Here is a 23603-nt window from a genome sequence, read left to right as displayed (position 1 = left end):
ACTGCTAACCTGACTATTTATGTAAATGCACACAGGGATATGGTTTTGATTAAGGAGGTATAAATGTATTGAAAATGCCCCCGAGTCAGTTAATTGCATTTTAAAGTCTCCGGTGGCTCCATCAGGAAAATAACTTCAAGATATGAGACCATACTGCAGTCGAGACAGAAAATTCCTGTAACTTAATACTAGTGGCTGGAATACTAATCCAGCCATTTTCCTTGGAGAGTATTTACTACCTTATAATTTCCTTAATGTAAAACATGCTTAATATGTCTATGCACACTAATGACTAAAGGTGAATTTAAAGCTTGAAATGACTGCACTGCGTGATCAGATAACAAATGAATTCCTGATTAGGTATCATAATTTAAATCAGATTTTAAAATACTGACAGGATAGACACTTGTGTTGGAGAAGGTACTTTAAAACTAGCTGGATGACCTAGAAGCTACTCATAATTTACAGCAGTTAAGCTACAACAAATCAATACTTATGATAAAATAGTTAGCTAGACTTTACTGACAAAAATAAAATTCTGAAAATATCCTTTCAATAATGTACTCTAATGTATCCATAATATGAAAAATATTTTTTAAAGTTGACATGAAATTAAAAAGCTTTACACGGGGTACCACATGACAATTATGTTTTTTTGATAGCCCAGTTTTAAAACTATTAGCAGTGACATTTGGCAGCAAAACATTATTCTTTCATTGTACTTCTACAAATTGCATCCTTAAATTGATGCTTCATGACACAGAGCTTTAATTTCCAGTTTGCATAGGCTGCATACAATAGTGTGACCTATGATATTTGACTGAGTCACATACATTTCAGTAACTAAGGCTGTGCATAGTTGTTTCCTTCACTAATGTCTGATTCTAACACAATTTCCAGATCCTTTATGGATAATTGAGCTCGAAGGCTAGGGGTCCAAAAGCCGCACACGTGTCACATGCAGATTCCACATTAATCATAAATGTTAAACATGTGTGGAGACAAAAAAAAGTGCTTTAAATTTTAGTTCGCATAGGCAGCACATATTTGTGTAACCCATGACTCTTGACTCTTTAAGGCATATACATTTTAATAAATAAGACCATGGGTATTTGTTTCCTTCGCTAATGTCCTCAAAATCTATTATGAATAACTGGGCTTGAAGGCCATTGGTTCATAAAGCTGCACATGTCAGAAGCAAATTCCACACTAATCAAAAATGTGAAATGTGGTAAATGGGGGGTACCTGTGGAAAATGTAGCCTTTTAGTTATAATGTGACAAACAACAGAAATGTAGCATTGCTAAATGCTACATTGCAGTTGTTTATGTCCCTTTATAACTAATAGGCAACATTTTCCACAGGTACCCCCCATTAACCATGTCTTTTGTCGTGCATTCACATTTACTTGTTGGAAAAATAGCTTGTTATAGCTCTGTTTATGAACAGTTTTGCTACTGTTATACTTTTGAAAATGAAAATGTAGTTAAAGGGTTAGTTCACCCAAAAATAAACATTCTGTCATTAATTACTCACACTCATGTCGTTCCACACCCGTAAGACATTTTTGGAACACAAATTAAGATATTTTTGATGAAATACGAGAGCTTTCTGACTCCTCCATAGGCAATTTAATTACCACTGTCAAGGCTGAGAAAGGTAGAAAAGACATCGTTAAAATAGTCCATGTGACAACAATAGTTCAACCTTAATTTTAAAAAGTGACGAGGATACTTTTTGTGCGCAAAAACAAAACATAAATAACTACTTTATTTCAACAATCTCTCCTCTGTTTGACAGGGGCGGAGCCAGGGGTTGGCCAGGGGTGGCCGTGGCCACCCTTGGCCTAAGCTTGGCCACCCCTTTGGCCACCCCGCTCACAATTGTGGTTTCTGTCTACTTTTTTTTGTTGAGAAGAACTGCGTTTATTTAAACACAGAACCGTCTCTTTAAGACCACAAAAAACGGGAGACTTTTCAACTTCGCCTCAGCGCCAGGCGCGCGGAAATGATACAGGTACCGAATGAGCTTCAACAGAACAACAGTAAGCTATAGCTTACGTAAATGTTTCTCAGCTGGTGGGTTGCAAGACTCTCTTTTCAATCACGCGCAATTATGGTGCGCTGTATATTACTCACTATAAATGCAACGTCATAGTTCTGTCATCTATTAAGTCATGAAATAACCAAAAAGGCGATTAAAGCTGCATTAAAACTGCATGCATGTAGGCCTATATATGCGTCACATGTCTCTGGACTAAAATATTCTGCTATGTGAGATCACAATATAAGGCACAAGCTTATATGTAATTTTTTTAAAGCATAAATAGATGTGTGAACTGTGCATTTGTACTAGAAGATGCTAATTTTGCGTTAATTTATAAAGTACAAATAAAAATGTATCACATTTAAATGCATCAGCATTTTTTTGCAGGCCTAATGAGTTTAATTTTAAGTATGACAGAACTGTTGCAATTATTTATTTTGTCAATATAGAAAGTTAAACATTTAGTGTTTACTTTTTTGGTTATTTTTTGAAACAGACAAACTCAGAATTCATTGGAATCCATCAGAATTCAATGAACTCAGAGTTCATTGATTATACATAAATTCAATGAAGGTTGAATAATCTTTGAAGTACAGTATGTAGTTATCGTCTCATCCATGGAGATGCAACAATGAAGAACAACTATTGGGGGTTCTGAGAACCAGAAGTGACTGAACAAGTTGAAATTTAGCTATAATATGAGCCCCTTTATTAATATGCCTGCAAGTGAGGAATGATTAAAAAAGAAAAAAAAGGTTCAAATTCACTCAGCATTCCACGATCTCAATTACAATTAAGTAGGCTAAAAACAAACTGTATTCAGTTGTGTTGTAGGCACAGTCCAGTAGCTACATTATATTCAGACTAATTTTTATGTTGAAATAATGAAGATTTCTGTGCCACCCCAGACTGGTTGCTGGCCCCTGCCTGGCCACCCCTAGGAAAAAATCCTGGCTCTGCCACTGCTCTTCGATGTCAGTCTCTTATGCAGTTAACGAAGTGAACACAGTGCAGTGCTTTAGTGTTCAATGTCAGAACGCTGATTCATTATTGGCCAGCTCCTGCGTCAGCAACACGCATGCGTCGTGCTGCTCACATGTAAAAAAAAAAATAAATAAAAAATTCTCACTGCTTCATAAAATTAAGGTTGAACCACTCTAGTCACATGGACTATTTTAAAGGATGAAACCCCAAAACACTTTTTTTGAGATGTACACAGATATTTATAGCACATCATTGAAAACACTAAAGGTACTCATTAATGTTATTCATAAGTGAAAAATTATTATTTAATTATTATTAATTATTATAAAAATGTTATTTTTGCATTTTTCAGAGCGATTTCTGTCTTCCTGTTTGAAAAGCTGAGTCGGAGCAACGTCACAAAATCTGACGTCATCGTGTACTTTCGAACATGCTGACGTAGATTATCGGCATATACTGTATATTCATGACATAAAGCTCATTCAATCCAATCACTCCGCTGCAGTATGCATACGATTATAATTGCGGTATTATGCATGAGGAAGTATCACTTCTCTCGCCTCGGTCTCTTGTCATTCAGAGACGTATCGTTGGTGTTCGTTTCCTCAGTGCCACAACACAATGTGTTTTCCTGCGACGCGACCAGAGCAGAGGTTTGTGTGCATGTGGATTGTTTTGCTGTAATCTACCAGCACAAATGGAAAATATGTTCGCGTGAGCTCGCATTACAGCGGAGAATTCAAATGTCACAAAAGTGCGGCTCATTCACCTCTGCCTGCTCTAGCTGCGTTAAACACGTGAGCCATAGGCTATGTTTACCTCAGCACAGCACGTGTGTTGTCAAGTCTTCTTTAAATTAATTATATGTGCAAACTGGACACTGATACAGTGGTGTATCTGAACGCGACAACATGATTATTCTAATAGACAAAAGACTGATTTTGAGACTGCAGTGCCCGTAAACGTAATTAAAGTAGCCTAATATTAGCCCTATTAAATATTCTTTCACATTTCTCCCTTGTGCTTGGGAGTTTGTTGTCATTCTCTCCGTGCTCATATATTAATATTCATTATTGTGTATAATGAGTGTGTTGTATGTCTGTGCTTCATTGGTTGTTCTCTCCCCTCTTCCCCCCCTCTACACTCCCACTTTTCCAGAGCTTTACACGCCAATTTTCACAGACTTTTGAACGACCAGGGTAAAACAGGGGGGTTTAATGACCCTTTAAAGATGTCTTTACTACCTTTCTGGGTCTTGACAGTGGTAATTAAATTGCTGTCTAAGGAGGAGTCAGAAAGCTCTTGGATTTCATAAAAAAAATCCTAATTTGTGTTCCTAAGATGAACGGAGGTCTTACAGGTTTGGAGCAACATGAGGGTGAGTAATTAATGACAGAATTTTCATTTTTGGATGAACTAACCCTTTAAATACAATAATAGTATTTGCTACTTAGTAAGCTACTTAGCTGGAAAATGTTACACGTTTACCTGGCAAGGTACTGTCCAGAAGAGGGTAGCTCATGTTTATTGGGCTTGTCAAAGCAGTTGACCATGTTCTGTATGAGTGCAAGGTCCGGTCTCACCATGGTCGCCGCATACACAGCCCTGCCAATGAGCTGCAGGGTATCCCTAATGTAGAAGTTCAGGGGCTTGCGATTCACCTCCCCATAAGCCAGAAGACCTAGGGGGGAGCCAATGGAGTGTAGAGAATCAAGACTAAGCGGATATCCCATGATCCAGTGCATGGGGGGCAATGCAACACTCAATTGGTGGGCACTGCGCAGCACTGTGGCTGTACATTCAGGGTCTGAGCCGAAAAGCACCACGGAAGATGCCGGAGCAGAAGGAGTCCTGCTGAGGAGCTGTGAGAGGAGCTCCATCACCTTGTCTTCGCTTGCATTTTCCTCGAGCCTGGACAGGTTGAGGGTCTCCCACAGGTGCCAGTGGGCTCCATCCAAGCCTAGGTGGCCCCGCTGTTCAAGCTCTTCCAGCATTCCTGTGTTCCCACCTCCAGGACAAAGAACGGCCGCTCCGCCCTGCCAGCCTCCCTTCAGCAACACCATTAACAGCAGCTCTGACAATGCTGAAGGCGGTGTGCGTGTCATCATCTGCAAATGGAAGCGGTTCTGAAACCAGAGAACATACACAGTTACTGTAGGTCTAGGGCTGCGTAGTTAATTGAAAATAAAACCGTGACATGGCTTAGTGCGATTATCAAACCACAAAGGCTGTGATTTAATTAAATAACTATATGCAATGTGTGCTTTTATAGTGGTGCATTGCTGCAACATACATATTATTTTTTCCACTCAATTATGTCGTAATAAGGAGATATGTCATTTAAACAATATATATTTCTCGTAATAACGAGATGTTATGCCATTAAAACGTTTTGTTTTTTTTGTAATAAAGAGATAATGTTTTGTTAAAATGATATCACTTGAATGCACTCTTCTCATTTTATTTTTTAGTGTTGTTTTTATTGTAGCTGCATGTTTATTATGATTAATCTCCAATCTGTCTACAATATAATACTATCTAATAGGGGTGTGACGAGACAGTTAACTCACGAGATGAGACACAAGATTTTTACACAGTATTTTTAAGAAATCCTCAATGACTAGAAAAATAGTCTGTATGTGCATTTGAAATGTTGTAACTAATCATCTTGTAATGAATGTCATTTCAGTTCTACTTTCTGAGTATGAATTATCATATGCAGTAAAAGACAACAAAACTCAAGCACTGTATAAGATTTTGACACAAACTCAACTGACTGACTTCTCTCCTGTATGATTTCACATGGTTACAACTACAGAGCCCAGCTTAAGATAGCTTTCATATTGGGAGATATCTGCATGCATCAGGGAACATTTACTTTCACTTTCACGATCGCAGTACTCTGTGAATAGGGAACGGTGGCAACCGTTATCCAAATGAATTAAATGTTTTTTATTTCTATAAAAAGCAAAACGACAGTGGAGGCGTAGTGTAAACATAGCGGTGGCATATTCTATCCTAATTTCTCCTTCACACTCCACCATGGCAACAGCTTTTCACCTCGACAAGAAATTTTGTCACATGTTAATATTGTGAGTCACACCCCTACTAACCAATCACTGCACTCAAACCAGGAGAATTTAACTTGTTTAAGATGATCAAACCAGTTATTTTTGAACAATCAACTATGGGCTGGAAATATTTATTTTTTTTGAGAGAGAGACTTCAGTTTGGTTTAACACATGATGATTGTTTTGGAAAGTAAAGTAAGTGCATGAAAGCAATACAAACATTGTTTTTGTTTAATTTGTGTAATCTTTACTCATAACTAATGTTAAATGCACTTAAATTATGAAGTTTTTCTCCTGACCACGCCTCCTACACACTGGTTTGCGGCAAGTAATGGCGCCATTTTGTCGTGGTGTGTGTGGATTCAAAGAGCTGTTGATGAGCAGTTGAAACATTTGTTTTGGCTGTTCTACAGACATTTTTTCAAAACATTTACCTTTTTATAGTTTTTCACAATTTTTAAGTTACCATCATCGGGTTTGTTTTAGTTGAGCTCTTGACCCTTGACTTTTTAATATTAGATTTAGTTTGGGCAGTTTTAACTGCATTAAAACCAACCAGACAAGCAAAGTTAAAAGATGATCAGGTGTTGTTGGTTATGTTTTCACATAATCATTATTTGATCTGAATCACTGAACTCATTTAGAGCCTAATCTCTGAGTTAGATTTACATTATTGATTACAGCAGCACTGTACACTGTGATTCTACAGCAGAAGATCAACTTTTACAATACTATTTTTTTTTTTAAAGTTGTCCTTACCACAAAAAAAAAAAAAAAAAAAAAAAAAAAATATATATATATATATATTTTAGGCACACACAGACATCAAGAATCAGAGTATGAATCTCAAGGACGGTGACAAGCAACATATTCTGATAAACAGAGATCAACTCAGAACATTAGAAAACAAGCTACTAAAAAGTTACAGAAAAACAGCAAAATTTAAATAGTGAGAATAAAGAAAATTACTAAAACAATTCAGCTTATAATTTATTCATGCAGCAATGCATGATGGGCATGGATGAATTTTGATTGGTGGCAAGTTAACTTGCTTAGTACATTGAACTTAAATATACTAGGTGTAATAACTACAAAGTAATTAATATTACAAAACATTTTAAGTTAAATGAACTTGAATTATTAAGTTAACATTACTTAATTTTTTTAGGACAACCAGTTTCCTCAAATTTTTAAAGTAAATTCAACTTATCCGGGCTAACAGCGTGAAGTATTGTGCACACATATACAGTAGGCCTTTAAATAATGAAATATGCATTGAAATAACATGACAATAACACTTTTCTTTGTTTCATCATACCTGACTAATGATTATAAACTGGTTGATGTGTTTTGATGAAGTATCCATGATGAATTGTAAATCAATAAATCAAAACAATCCTGTACTATGGGCACATCCATTGATTCAGGCTACAGCAGAAGTTTGTAAGTTTCTATACTATTTAAAGCTTCCACTTTTCGACCGTGGACTATGATAAAGTCCTGTTTCACACATTGTCACATCATGTACAAAATATGGTTTAAGGTTTTGAAATAGTAATTTAGTAACAATAGTAATATTTTTCATTTTTATTTGATAATAATGATAATAAAACTTTATTTTAGTGTTTTTAACTAGTTGCTTACTAGCATGCATATTACTGGATTATTGGCTTTTTATTAGTACTTATTAATCCTTATTTTGCATGACCTTATTCTACATTTTTAATCCTACCCAATACCTAAACTTAACAACTACCTTTCCAACTATTAATAAACCGTAAAATAGGAGTTTATTGAGAAAAAGTCATAGTTAATAGTTTATATGTGTTCCCTATACTAAAGTGTTACCAAACAATCATAATTAAAATGACATTATAATTGTTGTTGTTTTTAGTCATATGATATATAATCACAAAATGTGATTATAATTTTACATTCCTAAAAACAAGCACACATGAAGCAAAATAAATAAATAAATATATAAATAAAAATAAATAAATAAACAAAAACATATTTTAAATTGATTTAAATTTTTATTAGGGGGAAAACAATATCACAATTTGATTTTCCCCCCAAATCGTGTAACCCTCGTGTAGGTCTTCACACTGGCATCAAAACAAAAAACAAACCCCACCATAAAATACAGATATCTTCAGGCTGCAAATGCATATTGTATTCCCTAATGACTATACGTTTGAATAAGTAAGAGGGAAGTCTGGGGAGAGTGTTAGATCTCCTGTGACTTCCATCTCCTAAAGCTGCCTTATAGGCAAATAGAGGAATATATTACTTACTCTGAACTTATGATGACCTCATTCTCAAGAACCCTGAAAACAACACCCATTTAGACGCAATCTTGGACTCAAACATGTGAATCACTTGAATGAAAAATAGACACTAAAACAGTGAGAAAGAACCGTCAGCTCTCATCTGAAATGGCTCCTGGCCATCTCTACACAGACTCTCTGCTGTTTTTGATGTGGACTGACAGGGAGGCATGTGTGAATGTGCAGTGAGAGTGAGAGATGGGATGCTTGGGCGTTCTGAGAGCGAGAGGGACTGTTTGAACCTGGTGGGGGGCTGCGAGCGAGCAGCACGCGGCCACGGCGCTAAAGAGGAGTCCCCACGCAAAGTTAAAACCTGTGTGACTGGAATAACATTACCGCCAGCGGCTCTGACACACGTCCCTGTGACTTTCACCGCTACTTAGGGCACACATAAATTAGCACTCAAACTGACGACTCCATGCGGTGATGCCAAACCGGATGAATCTGAAGATGAAATATAAAAATACACAGTCGAAGTTCTGCTCTGTTGAAACAAAAGTATATGGCTTCAAAAAACAGAAACGGACCAAGGGATTCCCGGGGTTGTGCTGCGTACATATGGGAGTTTAGATAAGAAGAGAGAACGGGGGCAAGCTTATCTTTTATTTACCAGTATATCCAGGTGATGCTAGGTGAATAGCAAACAAACAAACAAACATCGTCTGTGTGAAGGCAAACCTTCAGCCTTGAAGCCTCTCATTGCTCAATCGATCTGAAAACAGCTGCTCCTCCAAACAATACCTGTGCTCGGTAGGACATTAGCCTTCTCACGTCTAAATGGGTCCACAAGCTGACAGCATCTGAACAGCATGAGCAGTTTGATTTGTTCTCTCCGTCTTGGAAGTTTAGCGGGAAACATCTATTTCCATTTCCACTTTTCCCACACCTTGCGAGCAATTTTCACAATCTGTCTTAACACCAGGGAGAAATAAATGGGTGCTATTTTTTAACTGACAGCTCATAAATGGCCCAAATGCTGTAGAGTAACATTTCATTAATATCTAATATGGCAACATACAGGTTTTGCGGACTAATACAAACAGTAGTCTGGCCGTCAAATTATCATGCAGGTGTAGAGACGGACTTACTGAATCTATCTGTCACTCTCAGACAGCAATGGGACCTGATCCACAAACAAACCATAACTAAGGAAAGAAATTGGAAATTACTGTCTATCTTCCTGAAACAGATGGCTAAACTCTTGTAAAACCCAATGATTTGTGCTCTGATAGCTGATAAACTTGTACCTAATTTTGAAATTATGGTCCGTTTCATAGCTTCGGCATTTAATTTTTTATATTATGAAAAAAGAGAGATAATTCAGCAATACCACTGCATAACAATGATTTGCAAAACTAAGTATTTTAATAAATGACTATTCAGTGGGTTGTCTAAATCACTAGATGACTATTTAAATTAATAGTTAATAGTAAAAAACAAAAAACAAAAAATCGTACTCATCCTCACGTCGATCTAAACCTGTATGACTTTCTTTCATCTGTGAAACATTAAAGAAGATATTTTGAAGGTAAACAAACAGTTTTGGTGATTATTGACTTCCATTATGACAAAAGTTTAATTTTTGTGTGATCCATCTCTTTAGGGAAGGCCTGTATTATCTGATTTTAGGTAATTTCCACCAAATGGGTTTCACATGGGTTCACAGTGCAATTGACACAGGGTAAGCTGTGACATAGAAAGGCAGAAGATAAGAAAAAATCTGTAGGAAAAAATCCATTTCACACTTTTAGTGCCCTGGTAAAATATCATACAGAATAAAAGGCTAATTTTTAATGGCTATTAAAGGGTTAGTTCACCCAAAAATGAAAGTAATGTCATTTATTACTTACCCTCATGACGTTCTACACCCCTAAGACCTTCATTCGTCTTCTGAACACAAATTAAGATATTGTTGATGAAATCCGATGGCTCAGTGTGGCCTACATTGAGAGCAAAGCTATTCAAATTCTCAAGGTTCATAAAGGCAACAAAAATGCTTTTTGTGTGCCAAAAAACAAAATTAAGATTTTTCAACAACATCTATGTGGACCGATTTCAAAAACACTGCTTCGGAGTTTTACAAATCGAATCAGTTAATTGGAGCGCCAAAGTCACGTGTTTTCAGCAGTTTAGCTGTTTGATTGGAGATCCAAATCACTAATTCGAAACAAAAGAATCATAAAGCTCAGAAGCTTCATGAAGCAGTGTTTTGAAATCGGCCCATATAGATATTATTGAAAAGTCATTATGTAGGTGCACAAAAAGTATTCTTGTCGCTTTATAATATTAAGATAGAACCACTGAACTCACATTAACTGTTTCAAATATGTTTTTAGTACCTTTATGGACCTTGAGAGTTTAAATGGCTTTGCTCTCTATGCAGGCCTCACTGAGCCATCAGATTTCATCAACAATATCTTAATTTGTGTTCCGAAGATGAACGAAGGTCTTAGAGGTGTAAAACGACATGAGGGTGAGTAATAAATGACATTATTTTCATTTTTGGGTGAACTAACCCTTTAATAGTGAAAGAAGTTTTAAAGAACCAGATGGTCTATGACAACAAGTAGCAGGCCCTAACGGGGTCATGCTAACCAGCCCAATCCCGACCCTTTGGGTCTTGTTTTCAGAAACAGCCTGAGGAAGCGTAACAGAATGAAACAGATCTCAGGTGTCAAGATGCATTTCTAAAACAAAACTATTTTTAACTTGACATGTCACATCAAAAACACAACATTCACAGTGCAAAATGTGACGCAACAGCCTCACGATTTCTGTCTGCATGTGTACACAGAATAACATTTAAAAAATAGCGGAGAATGCACAGCCTGTGGTAAATGGTACTATAAATGCCAGAAATTTTATTTATATATAGATTTAATTCCAAAAAAATGTCAGTCGACATAAAAACGGCGAGTTAGGATTCTGCAAAACAATAGAACATTGGTTACATCAGACGATCTCAAGCCCCATAGTAATTGTCTTGACATTTAAAGGTGGACTTGTTACAAGAAGTGTATTGATACAGTGCTTTAAAGGGAATGAATTTAAAGACCAACTTTCGCCATGCTAAAATCCTCTCAGAGAAGTTGCGTACTGCCACAAAAAAAAAAAAAAAAGCTAAAAAAATCAGAAAAGAAAATATAGACCTTGTCGACCTCACTAATTCAGAAATTAGTTTGTGGGCGACTAGTCAACCATCCTGACTCATCCCTACTCTGTAATCAACTTTTGGTATTTTTTCCATCTTCTTAGTTCCACAGCGCAGTGCCAAAGTGTTTTAAAGTCATAAAAAAAATGCTTATCTACATGTAAAATTCTGCCTCACAATGTTTTGAGGAGAGAAATATGAGGAAAAGGTACATCAATATTGCTTCTCTATTAAGAGTGACAGTAACTTAATTAAGAAAGACCACTGTGGGGACCAGTAAAGATTTACTAACATGAATAATTTCAAAACCCTTACACAGTCTTTTAAAAAACAAAACAAATGCTTGATTACAGAATGAAGACGAGACTTTCTTTAGGGTTCTGACTGACATCTGAGGTGCATCATGTGGGGATAAAGAAGTGATTTATCCAATGAATGTATCATCATACATAAAAATTGTTTGGGGTATTATGACCTGAGAAGTGATTCATGCTCATGCACCTAGAATATTTATGCAAATCAGTCTAAAAAAAAGGATTTAGCATAATTACAAAAAGGGTGAGCAGCTTGTATGTGATGAAGAGAGTAGCTATCATGCTTCATAAAGTGTTCATGTGGCTTGAAAGTGATGCTTAAATACTTTCTCAGTTTGCCATACTGAGTGGCGTCCCCTCTGTGTTTATTTAGCCACATCATTAGGCATAAGTGTGTCTTAGCAAATGTGTGACATCCCAAGTCTCAAATGATACCCGAGGCTCACTTCAGCATCAGATAAGTGGAGAGATGTCAGCGCTTCATAATCTGCATTATCATCAAAGTGATTCTTGTTTTACATTTTGATCTGCTATGACAACAATTAAAAACATGAAGGAAAAGAGTAACTTCTGATGCAGTGTCCACTACTAAAACTCAGGGGCGGTTTCTTCAATAGGGCAATTGGGCGACGCACCACCAAAGTGAGAAAGGGACGGATTTTTCAATCACATTCAACCACAGAGTTACGCTAGCTGTCACTGCTTGGCTGTTTGTTCTGCCTCTGGATATAGTCCAATCAGCGTCGAGTCACGCTCTGTAGAGTACCGCCTCTTTTTGGGCATTTCAGTCTGGCGGAGATTTGCCCCGAGTGCTCCCATAGATTCCATAGACCCCCCCCCCCCCAAATATTTTTTGCACCAGCCGCCACTGCTAAAACTATAACCTTTAACCCATCAAGGTATGATGTAATATCCAAGTCAACATGGATGACGACCTTTGACCCATACCCATAATTCTATATGACTGTCCTCGTTATATGTCTTTGGCTGCATCCGAAAATGCATACTACCCTTCTATATAATTGGAAAAAAAAAAAAAAAAAAAAAAAAAAAAAACAGAATGTGAAAAGAGTATGTCTGAATTTGCAGAATTCATAAAAAAAGTAAGGCAAAAATCACTTGGATGAGCTACTATTTCTGAAGTGTGCATCCAATGGATGCTTTAATATCCCATGAGGACACTGGAGAGGATTTGTAGATGGCAGTTAAGCGATGCAACTGACGCTGGTAGGTCACATGATAATGATAATGACAAGTACTTACTCAAAAGAAGTACCTACTAAGAGAGTAAGTGATTTCGGACACAGCCTTCATGTTTTTTTAGAAATATTTTATTTGATTCAAAATAGAATTTATTACACATTAACTTTTAGACCATGAGGTTGGGTAAAGGATGACTGAATTTTCATTATTGGCTGAAACATACCTTTATTTTATTTTATTTTATTTTTATGAATATGGAAATATGAAATTATTTCTTTGAATAAAACAGACCCGAATTAAGAAACTAAAACAGCCAGTAAGTGGCAGTAAATGTCTTAATAATGAAGTCGTTCGTTCATTCATTCATTCGATTCATTCAAATAGCTTTGGTTTGTTCAAAACGCGTATTCAGAAATGAAACACTACTGTGTATTGCGCAGAGATGAACAGTCTGCTTTGTCTTTATATTTTCATTGCCAAAATTGAACAAAACAGACAGTGTTGTGTCTAAAATAACAAAATATTAACTTCTTATTTAACTTCTTATTTTACTATGTTAGGGTCAAAAACAGCAATCATGTAATATTGCACTTGTTACTCGTGTGATATTACTTAACTCATATGATCTAAATACGAGACAAAAACTGAAACAGGGGCATTTTGCCCTGCATCAATATTCATCATCAATAAACTGTATGAAATGTCAGATATCCTATATAGGTTTGGGGTGGTGCAAGTGCATTAAATGCGTAAAAAAAAATTGTAATGCAGTACTTTTTATCGTAATTAATTAATCTAATTAATGAACTAAATTGACAGCCCTTGTATTTTGGGGTTTTTTTTTGTATTTATTTGTGACAACATACATTCAACATGGCTGATGGTGGTGAAGCACAAAGTATCACTACAATATCTACCATTGTTCTTTGGAAATGTATTTGAGAATATCCTTTCAGCTCTGCTGTGACAATTTCTATTGTGACTGTTTAAAGTGAAATAAAATTAAATAGATCGAAGAAAGATCTAATAAAATAAAATAGATCTTAGAAATGATTTATTTATGCTATGTAAAGCATAGAAAATAATTTTTATATAATTATAATAAATTATAAAATATATAAAAGTGCTTTTATTTTGTAGAAACAGAGCAATATTTTCCAAAAAGCTAGGGAGTTATTGTATACTTTTTTTTTTTTCTGGGGAAGAAATTATATATATATATATATATATTGCTTTGTGCTTTAATAATTTATGCATCATAAGTTTAATCAATTGCTTAAGGTATTGTGCATGATTAGGGGTAATAAATTGAATGGTAGTATTATGTGTCAAAAGATATGACTAAAACAGCACTTTCATTTTCTTATCTTAACTGTGCATATGTGGCACAGGAATCAAAACTTTACATGGTGTAATGATGAAAGGGAAACATTAGCCAAGAAACCCCAAGCTCAGCTCTTTTAGCAGCTGCCAGTGTGTGCATTTTGCCGCAAACTGATTTAGTTTTTTCTCTTCAACGGAGGAAAGTGTTTTTGTTTTTTGTTAATGCTGCTTGTTACATTTTTTTTTTTTTTTTTGCGTATATCACTACATCACTGTCTATGTGCACCGCTGCGCCCAGTTTGCATCTGAAGTATAATGGCATTTCTGTGTTATTAAATGTTTGCTGCCTAGACTCTGACCTGTTATTAGTCTTGATAACATTTCCAAATCTTGTTTGTTCCACAGTGACCCTAATATGACACTGCAAAAATGTCCCATTCCGTGAGTGAAAGGAAAGCCCATAAATTTATAACTCCATAGGATAGAAAACAACACTGTAATGAGGCTTTGAAATCAAAGTTTTTTTTTACACTTTATAATAGGAGCGATCACTCACATTAGGCCTGGTGAATAGTGCAAGGCGCACTCCCACTGGGCGATAAAGTAATATTTGAAAATGAAAGCCATTTGGGGAAATGCAAGTTTATGAATGAGGTGATTTACCAAATGATCCTGTCCAAATTCACCAGAACAGAATCTTAAACATCCAGCAGTGCACGACAAAACAATAAGTCTTCAGCGAAAGGTGCGAAAGCTGTCAGACGGCAAAACATGGAGTTTAACAAAATCTTTGGACATTAGTTTGACGTATTATTTGAGAAATTATATTACTATCATAAAGCTTCATCTATTACTTTTTCATTAAATGGAAACTGCCTAAAAAGGCTGGCAAAATATGCATAGTGCCTGCTTGGGAATTAGAAATACCATTTTAGATATTACAACAGTGAACTTTAAAATGTCTTAGGGATAAACTTTAGCGGCGGCTTTTCGTGCGAAGAAAGGTACAGTTAATTGTGGAGACAGTCTTTGAAGAGCTGTGATTTAGTGCTGTGCTTAAGGCCATAATGTTGACAAAGCAGGATTGCACTCTCAGTAACTCTCAAAAGTCTAGGTCATCCTCACAAGGTTTGGCCACAGGCGCTAAAGTTGCGTTTAAGGAAGTATGTTATGCTGCATCACTGCACCAAACAAATAATAATAATAAAAATAATAATAAAAAACAGTTTGTTTATAATTTAACACCATGTCAGCTACCACGGCTATATTCATGGTGAGAAAAAAAGTGAAAAATATAATAAATAAATTTGGACAAAATTGATTTATTTGGACAAACAGAAACTGGACAAATTTTTATTTGGACAAATCAGAAAATGACATGCTAGACTGCACAAACTGCAGTGTTTACACATTTTAGGCCTACTAAGTTGTTATTTACATTAAATGTAAATGTTTAAAAACAAAAAAGAAATACACGTTACAATTTTAGGACACTGTGATGTGGAAAAATGACTTTTTAAAATATATTATACTTTTTTTTAGTTCTTATCTTAATTATGTAATGACACTTAAAGTTAAAATTTAATATAATAGGGAGCACTGATAAAAATGAATTTATTATATTAATATCATAATTAGATACCTTTGGACAAATTATCTAAATAATTATCTAAAGACAAAAAAAAAGTATAATGAAAATCTAATTATATATCCCGACTTGCTTATCCAAAAAGTTCCTACTTAATTGACTTTTGTTAAGTCAGGCTGATAAGAAAAGGTTAATGTTAACTTTTCTGTTTAATTGTAAAAAGAGTTTGAATGCTATTAGTGCTCTGATGGCCAGAGGAGACCTCATCCCCAGATAGAAACGGACACTGATTAGATGCCTTCCCAGCGGCCTCTGACACCTCTACCAAAATAAGGGAGCTAAAAAGCAATAACAAAAGAGCTCCTCAGGTACAGTTAATCTCTACATAAAGTATGCATAGGAACAATTTGTTAAACATTCTGCTCTGAATCCTAAATTCTTGCACTCTCTGGAAAAGTGTTCAAAAATCCTTTTAACTGTGATGTAAATAAATGTACAGAGCCGTGTTAAAATTTCTGATCGCTAAGAAGTTCATTAGCATTACTTCTGCAAGGCGTACACTGCGTTTTGCTCAATTAGCAAAGAAAGTAGTAGGCAGCAAGAGCTGCCATCCACAGTCAGCCTGAAATGCACTGAAATCCTCTCTCTGTACAGCCTGGCATATGCAGCCCGCTCAGCCCAGCCTCATCTAGACGCTTCATATGCAAAGCTGCTCTCAGAATGTTGACTGATAGCATTTGAAACGTGCAAAGGACATCACAAGTAAAGAATAATCTTTTCAGGCTTTATGCAGAAATATCTTCACTCAAACACACTATCTGATTCAAAGCCACGCTGGTGGTAGGCCTGCGCCACTGTGGTCTATAGAAAAGATCCTAATATATGATGCATGACGCGTTATGTGTCCCAGGATTAATGACATTAATCCATTTATGATTCATTATCCATTAATATTTGATAAAATTTTAATTAACTCAAGGGTAAATTCATGCTTTAAGTAACCCTTTTAAGCCAGACCTATGAAATGTTGCTACATGCAAGTTGATGGTGTCACTTAGAAACTATGATATAAAAGATATAAACTGACTTTATGCTAATGGATGAAAAGCCAATTATAATGATGGCCTGTGATAGAGTGTGAAAACTTAATACTGTTTCTTCTTTGAGTGCCTTTCAATATTAAACCAAAGGCTGCTTTTAAGCTCATGTTCCAATTCCTCAGTTTTGGAAAGAGCAGCAGCACCTCTCTGTTGTCATCACTGAATTTCCCTAATCCAAAGACTATCGGTCTGTGCTTTGCAGATAATGATGATTTCATGCTTGGATCAGTCATCCTTTTTCAAGTTTTGGTTGACATTTACATGGTCTCTGCTCAGAAAGAATAACATTTTTCAATCGATGTCTGAACACGGCAGGCCTGAATCCTCCCAGGAGGTCCAGATGCCAAAAAACAGAGTCTGTTGGTGGGTGGAAATTTATCAGGATGAGGTGAGATGAAGGCCTCTGGTTGATGGCTTTGGGAAGTGTATAAAACTCTGGAACAGGATGTCTAACTGTGAAAATGATCTAAAATTCAGCAAAAAGATAGTGGTTTTCTAGAATATAGGTGATTTGATGGATATATTTCTCTGAGGCCGAAGGCAATGAATTCCAGAGAAGGTTTATCATTTGGGACTAAAGGCAGGTAGCCGTAGAGCAGGAGTTATCTTTGTAAGCCTTCTGTACTGAAATACTGTACATTTATTTCATGAGTCTCTCTTAGGTTCAGTGGGCTTTTCAAACTGTTTCATGCCAAGGACCCACAAATATGATTATCCAGTCTGGTCTGATTGTTTATACTTCGGTATTAGTATGTGACATTTACAGGGACAAAAATTTACTTTTTGTATATTTGGATAGATGATTAAAAGTACAACATGGATGTATTAACAACATCTAAAACATACACATTATTATGCATTTACGGCTATTTAAATGTAAGATATTTATGAACCCATCATTTCACCAACAAATGGAAGTTTTATCAGAAAAAACCCAAGCATCACCACAATTTTACAATAATAAGTAATAAACTGATCATAATGTATTAATTTGTGTAAAGATTAAACATTAGTCACAGAAATAAAGTGGTATTTTCCATTATTTCACAAAAGAAAGAGGACACATACTTATTCAGTTGCGTCTGTTTCTGTTTATTTGTGGTCACAAGACAGTATGTTTACATCACATTTAGAAAGAATGATAATTTCTACAAATTTTCAACCAAAAATACGGCCTCTCCAATGACAGTCCCAAGTCCCAACAGTTATATTTTCAGTCTGAGAAACAGAGGAAGCTCCCGAAAAACCGGAGTTGCTTATTTTATGAAAAATGCGGAGCTAAATATGGACATCAGACAATCTAGTAAGAGACACGACATTCTGACAGATAAAATAAATACACAATTGTGATTACCTATTGTATTTACCAGGTTTACTATGGTAATAGCATGCATAGTCTTTTGCATCGTATATAAATATTGCCTTATACGGTGATTAGAATCCACATCTGATCACAAACAGAAGTTACTTCAATCACTGTCTGAAAGTGAGTTTTGAGTCTTTAATGCTGATTTTAGCTGGTATATGAAATCATCCCCAGCACTGGCATCTCCAGATTCAGATAAACTCGGCCTTTGTTCGTAACCATTCCCTCAAGCCTGAACTGGCCCGCTTTGGACCAAGGTATTCGGCGGGCCAAAAAAACCTGGCCGTTGGCCCCGAGGAAGCCCCAACAAGGCACGATCATACCCCGTAAGTGACAGTGGAAACGCGACTGGCCCTGGCACACTCTAGCACGTCTGCTTTAGGCCTAATGGTAGAAACGCAGCTATTAACAGTCCTCTCTTGTGGTATGCAATAGTTTTGTATGAGGTACAAAGCATAGCCTCTCGGTTACTATTGTAATCTCCATTCCCTGATGAAAGGGAACGAGACATGGTGTCGATGACTGACTCAAAGGGTTGCACTTGGGAGCAGCAAAACTTCTGATACTTTGAGTAAAGGCCAATGAAAATTGGTGAGTGGAATTTGCATGTGCCACTTCCCCCGGCATACAGGTGTAAAAGGAGCCAGCATGCACCACTTATTCAGGTTTGTCCTGAGGAGCTGAGACAGCACATTTTACTTTTAGCGATTTAAAAGCGAGGTGCAAAAGAGGTAACACCCCTCCCCCTATCCCAGTGATAAGTCAAATAACCGGTGGGAAAATTTCCTCACCATCACAACCGTAGCACATACTGGACTTAGCAATGACAAAGCTTGGTCCCTAAAAGGGATAGTGGGAACTTTGGGCACATAGCCCGGCCGGGGTCTCAGGATCATGCAAGAGTATGCTGTACCAAACTCAAGGCATGTTTCACTGACAGAGAATGCCTGCAGGTCCCAAACCCTCTTGATGAAGGTGAGCTTGGTCAGGAGTGCCGAATTCAATGATAGAACCCTAAGCTTGACTGACTCCAGCGGCTTGAAAAGAGCTCTCTTTTGGCCCAGGAAGACCACAGAGAGATCCCATGAGGGAATAAGGTATGGCCTAGGAGGATTAAACCACCTGGTGCCTCTGAGCAACCTGGTGATCAGGTCATGCTTTCCTAGAGACTTATCATCCACTGCGTCATGATATGCCACTATGGCGGCCACAAACACTTTCAAGGAGGAAGGGGACAGCTGGCCCTCCAATCTCTCTTGCAGGAAGGAAAGCACTGATCCAACCGCACATCTCTGTGGGTCTTCCCCTTGGGAAGAACACCAGTTCACTAACAGACTCTATTTCAAAGAATACAGCTTTGGCTTGAGTCATTGTGTCACCACTGGCCCATATGCTCGGTCTGAATTGGCAGCGGAGCAGGTGTGGCAGCCGCAGGCGGATGCCCTCAGCGACGAACAGACGGATGCAGGGCCTCAGCATCCTGAAGATGGCAGAGGAATTGCTCTGAGGCAAGATGTGTTTAATGGCCTCTGTCTGCTTTTTTTACTGCTGAGAACTGCTGGGCAAAGTCCTCGACAGTGTCACAGTTTCGCGAGATGGAGGGCATCGTGAAAGTGAACTTTGTCTGTGTCCTGCATCTCAGCAAGGCTTAGCCAGAGATGGCACTCTTGACCACCATAGCGGACATTGCCTGGCCGAAAGCTGATCACAAATGCAGTTCCTGCATCAATCCTAGCTCAGGACTACCCTTGTGCAGATCTTATGCCTTGGCCTTTAAGCCTTTGCCATTAGAGACGAAGTAAACTTACAGGCTCTGGACAGGAGTCTAGGACAATTCCACCAGGGCATAAATCCACCGCAATCGCACGCTCCACCTGAGGAACCTCCATGCCCCACCATTGAGGGTAGTGAGGATGAAAGAAACTGACTTCGCCAGCTCTTCATGCACTTCCGGCTGTGAGTCATGCTCCGAGCCCAGATACCAATCATCCAATCGTGAATGCTCAGGTCATTGTGGAGGATTTCATTCCAGCCCAATGTTCACTGTGATCAATAATTCAACCTCATTTGGAGCAACAAGCAAAAACTCAGCTGCATCATGTGACGCAACGTTGAAGTCTTACGGGATCTCTATCCGGTGCAATGTGCAAGACGAGGAATGGGAGGTTAGTGGAGATTTACCCGGTGGAAAAGCTCCCATTGTTGCCCTCAAATTGCTAGCTGCTGTGGCCTTGTGCAATGCAGAAGGACCAGGACGAGGAGCAGCTGAGGTGAGTCCTTTTACTAGAAAAAAAAGAGTTGTGATTGTAATGTTGCCATGGTCATGTTCTCGCAGTGAACCATTCACGAACGCTGTCTCAAAAATGATGGCCATCCGAGCACAAGCGATATCGACCGAACCCAGAAACACACAGAAAGTAAGGTATCTTTAAAAAGATGCTTTCCATCTGTGTTTGCTGTTTTAGAGGAAGCTTGCTCTTTCAGATCATTGAAACACCCAGGGGAATCTCACTCTGCACTTATCCGTGCAAGGCTTGGAGAGAGATCGCTGGGTAACACTTTATTTTACAGTGTCGTAGGTACACGTTACTACATGTACTAGTAATAACAGTAAATTATGCATAATAACAAGTAACTAACCCTCAAACAAACCCTAACCCTAACCGTAACTCTATAGAAAGTACATGTAGTTAATTAACAGTACTCAGTACTAATTTGAGTGATTACAATGTAACTATGGCACTGTAAAATAAAGTGTAACTGACCATTGTACTGCGCCGTAACCCCAGCAATCTTTCTCAAACGAAGTGAACAGAATGAGCTTGTGTATAGATGACATTTCGTTCGGCTTCGAAGAACAAATCTGAATGAGTGATGAAATGGTGCGCGCCAGCTCCTTTGCCCATATGCCTGAGGGAGTGTGTTCAACCTCATTCACAGCATGTTGCAATCGTGATAAAGCAGGCGAGAGCCAATGAGCATTTGCCCTAAAACTTTGTCATAAAGCTTCCATAGATTTGGATTACATTGCACAAATAAAATTGATTATTGATTAAAATATGATAATTTTATGTTACGATTTTGGTGTCTTTTGTTTTTTAATGTGTGTTTGTTTTTTGAGTCACAGCATATTGATGAAATGCTTTTTTGTCCCACGGCAAACAATAAACATTATGTGAAGTAACGGTTAAAAAATTACAGAAATGTTATTCATTTTAAAGTGTGTTGTTGTATAACATTATGTAGTCCTTCAAAATTAGTTTGCACCAGAAGTCTCACTGAAAAGAATGAAATGTCATAATTTAAATTAAGTAAACGAGTCAACTGCATTAAATAAATGAGACTGAAAATTATATCATTTATCACAAATGCAACAGAATCAGCTGATTAATTCCATGCATTAAGTATTAAATTATAGTTTGTAAACATTTGTACATCTGTAAAGTTGCTGTTATGTTGATAATTTATGTTTTAGATGATGTCAATACATCAATATGTTACGTTTCACTGTCTATACAAACGTAAGTAATTGTACTTGTGGTAGAACCACGCTTTATGTAAAATACACACAAATACTCATGAGATCATTTTGGATTATCCCCTTATATTATTAAAGCTGCACGATAATGGTTAAACTAATAATGTTTTGCTCAAATTATCAAAATTATTGCTATATATATGTCAATAACTGTAATTTGTTCTATGGCTGTATGACATTTTTATTTGTGGAGAATATTGCAATGAAGATCACTAAACTCATACATGTTTTTAGTGTTTTCAGATTATCTGTGCTTTTTTTAACAGTAGGCCTATAGAGACTAGAGAAAGTGCATGTGCATGGTTGCCAGACTGCAAAAATTAGTTAAGCAGTGTCTATTTACACTAAGACCAAATAGCGTCCCTTTCTGGCAAATGCTATTTACACTAGCTCCACCCACCAATGTCTGGTTGGGCCACTCAAATTTTAAAAAAGACATGCAGAGTCCAATGCAGCACTAGTGAGTAAGGTTTGCAGACCTGGCCTTTAACGTGATAGACACAAGTTCGAATTTGCCTTTTGCCCAACTAGCTTTTATATATTTTTATATATATATATATATATATAAATGAAAATAATGTTCCAAAAGTGTTTAATAATATTAAAAGGGTTTATAGGGTTGAGTTAGGTGTAGGGAGGGTTTTTATTCTCCCAATAAGGCAGCATCCATTAATAATCCTAATAAATATAATCATTTACACTCTATGATATTATTGCATCCTGTTAATGTACAAAAATACTGAGGTGCAAATAGTATCTGCCAATATAAAGTATAGATAGCATCTAATTACTATTTACTCTTATTGCAAAGAACTGATAAGTTTACATGGTGTAAATAGAATCTATCGCTATTTTCACCTGTAAATAACATCTACAGCTGAAATGCTAGAAATGTATGTATGTAAGAGAAAAGCTCTGTTTGGGGGATTTAAGCTCTTTTTCAGTAATATCAGGCCAATATTGCGAAGATTATTTTTAATTAATTGAGAGAAGTAAAAAATCGTTATCACAACTAAGATATGATTAATCATGCAGCGATAGTATATATAATACTATTATCTAGGCCCAAGAATAGTTTCTTCCCTCAGGCCATCTACCTCATGAACAGTTAAATGTCCCCACTGGGCAATAAACGTGCAATACAAAACACTAAATACACACTAATATTCATTTAGCACGCCATAATTCTTATTCACATTCCTTTGCATTGTATAACAACTGAACATACATATATTGTCCATTGTTTTGTATATTTAGGGCCCGAGCACCGATGGTGTGAGGACCCTATTGGAATTGCTCAGCCAATTATTCCTCTTCTCCAAAATGAATCGCATTTTTGAGGGCCTAAACGTTCTCAAAAACTCATGAAATTTTGCACACACATCAGAAGTGGTGAAAATTTACATCTGATATGGGTTTCAGAATTAGGTGTGGCAATATGGCTCGATAGCGCCACCTACAAAATTTCAATTAAGCGCCCTTCGTGCTACGTTTCACGTACAGTTATGAAATTCGGTGGACAGATGTAACAGCCCAATACCTACAAAAAAGCCCCTGGGTGCAAAGTTTCTAAACCCAACAGGAAGTGAGAT

The 23603-nt window shown here is 37.0% G+C and overlaps 1 protein-coding gene across 1 annotated transcript in view; it reads right to left on the bottom strand.

Annotated features, from left to right (window-relative positions):
• grin3ba (glutamate receptor, ionotropic, N-methyl-D-aspartate 3Ba) overlaps positions 1 to 23603 on the bottom strand; it is a 53628-nt gene that overhangs the window by 17522 nt on the left and 12503 nt on the right. The window contains exon 2 of the mRNA XM_067363344.1: positions 4519 to 5156. Coding sequence (XP_067219445.1) covers positions 4519 to 5156 — 638 coding nt within the window. The remainder of the gene's footprint in view (positions 1 to 4518; positions 5157 to 23603) is intronic.

This window comes from Chanodichthys erythropterus, chromosome 16, assembly GCF_024489055.1.
Source record: "Chanodichthys erythropterus isolate Z2021 chromosome 16, ASM2448905v1, whole genome shotgun sequence".
In the NCBI taxonomy this organism is placed as follows: domain Eukaryota; kingdom Metazoa; phylum Chordata; class Actinopteri; order Cypriniformes; family Xenocyprididae; genus Chanodichthys; species Chanodichthys erythropterus.
The sequence above is the reverse complement of the archived record's forward strand: the minus strand, read 5'-3'. Positions and strand labels throughout refer to the sequence as shown.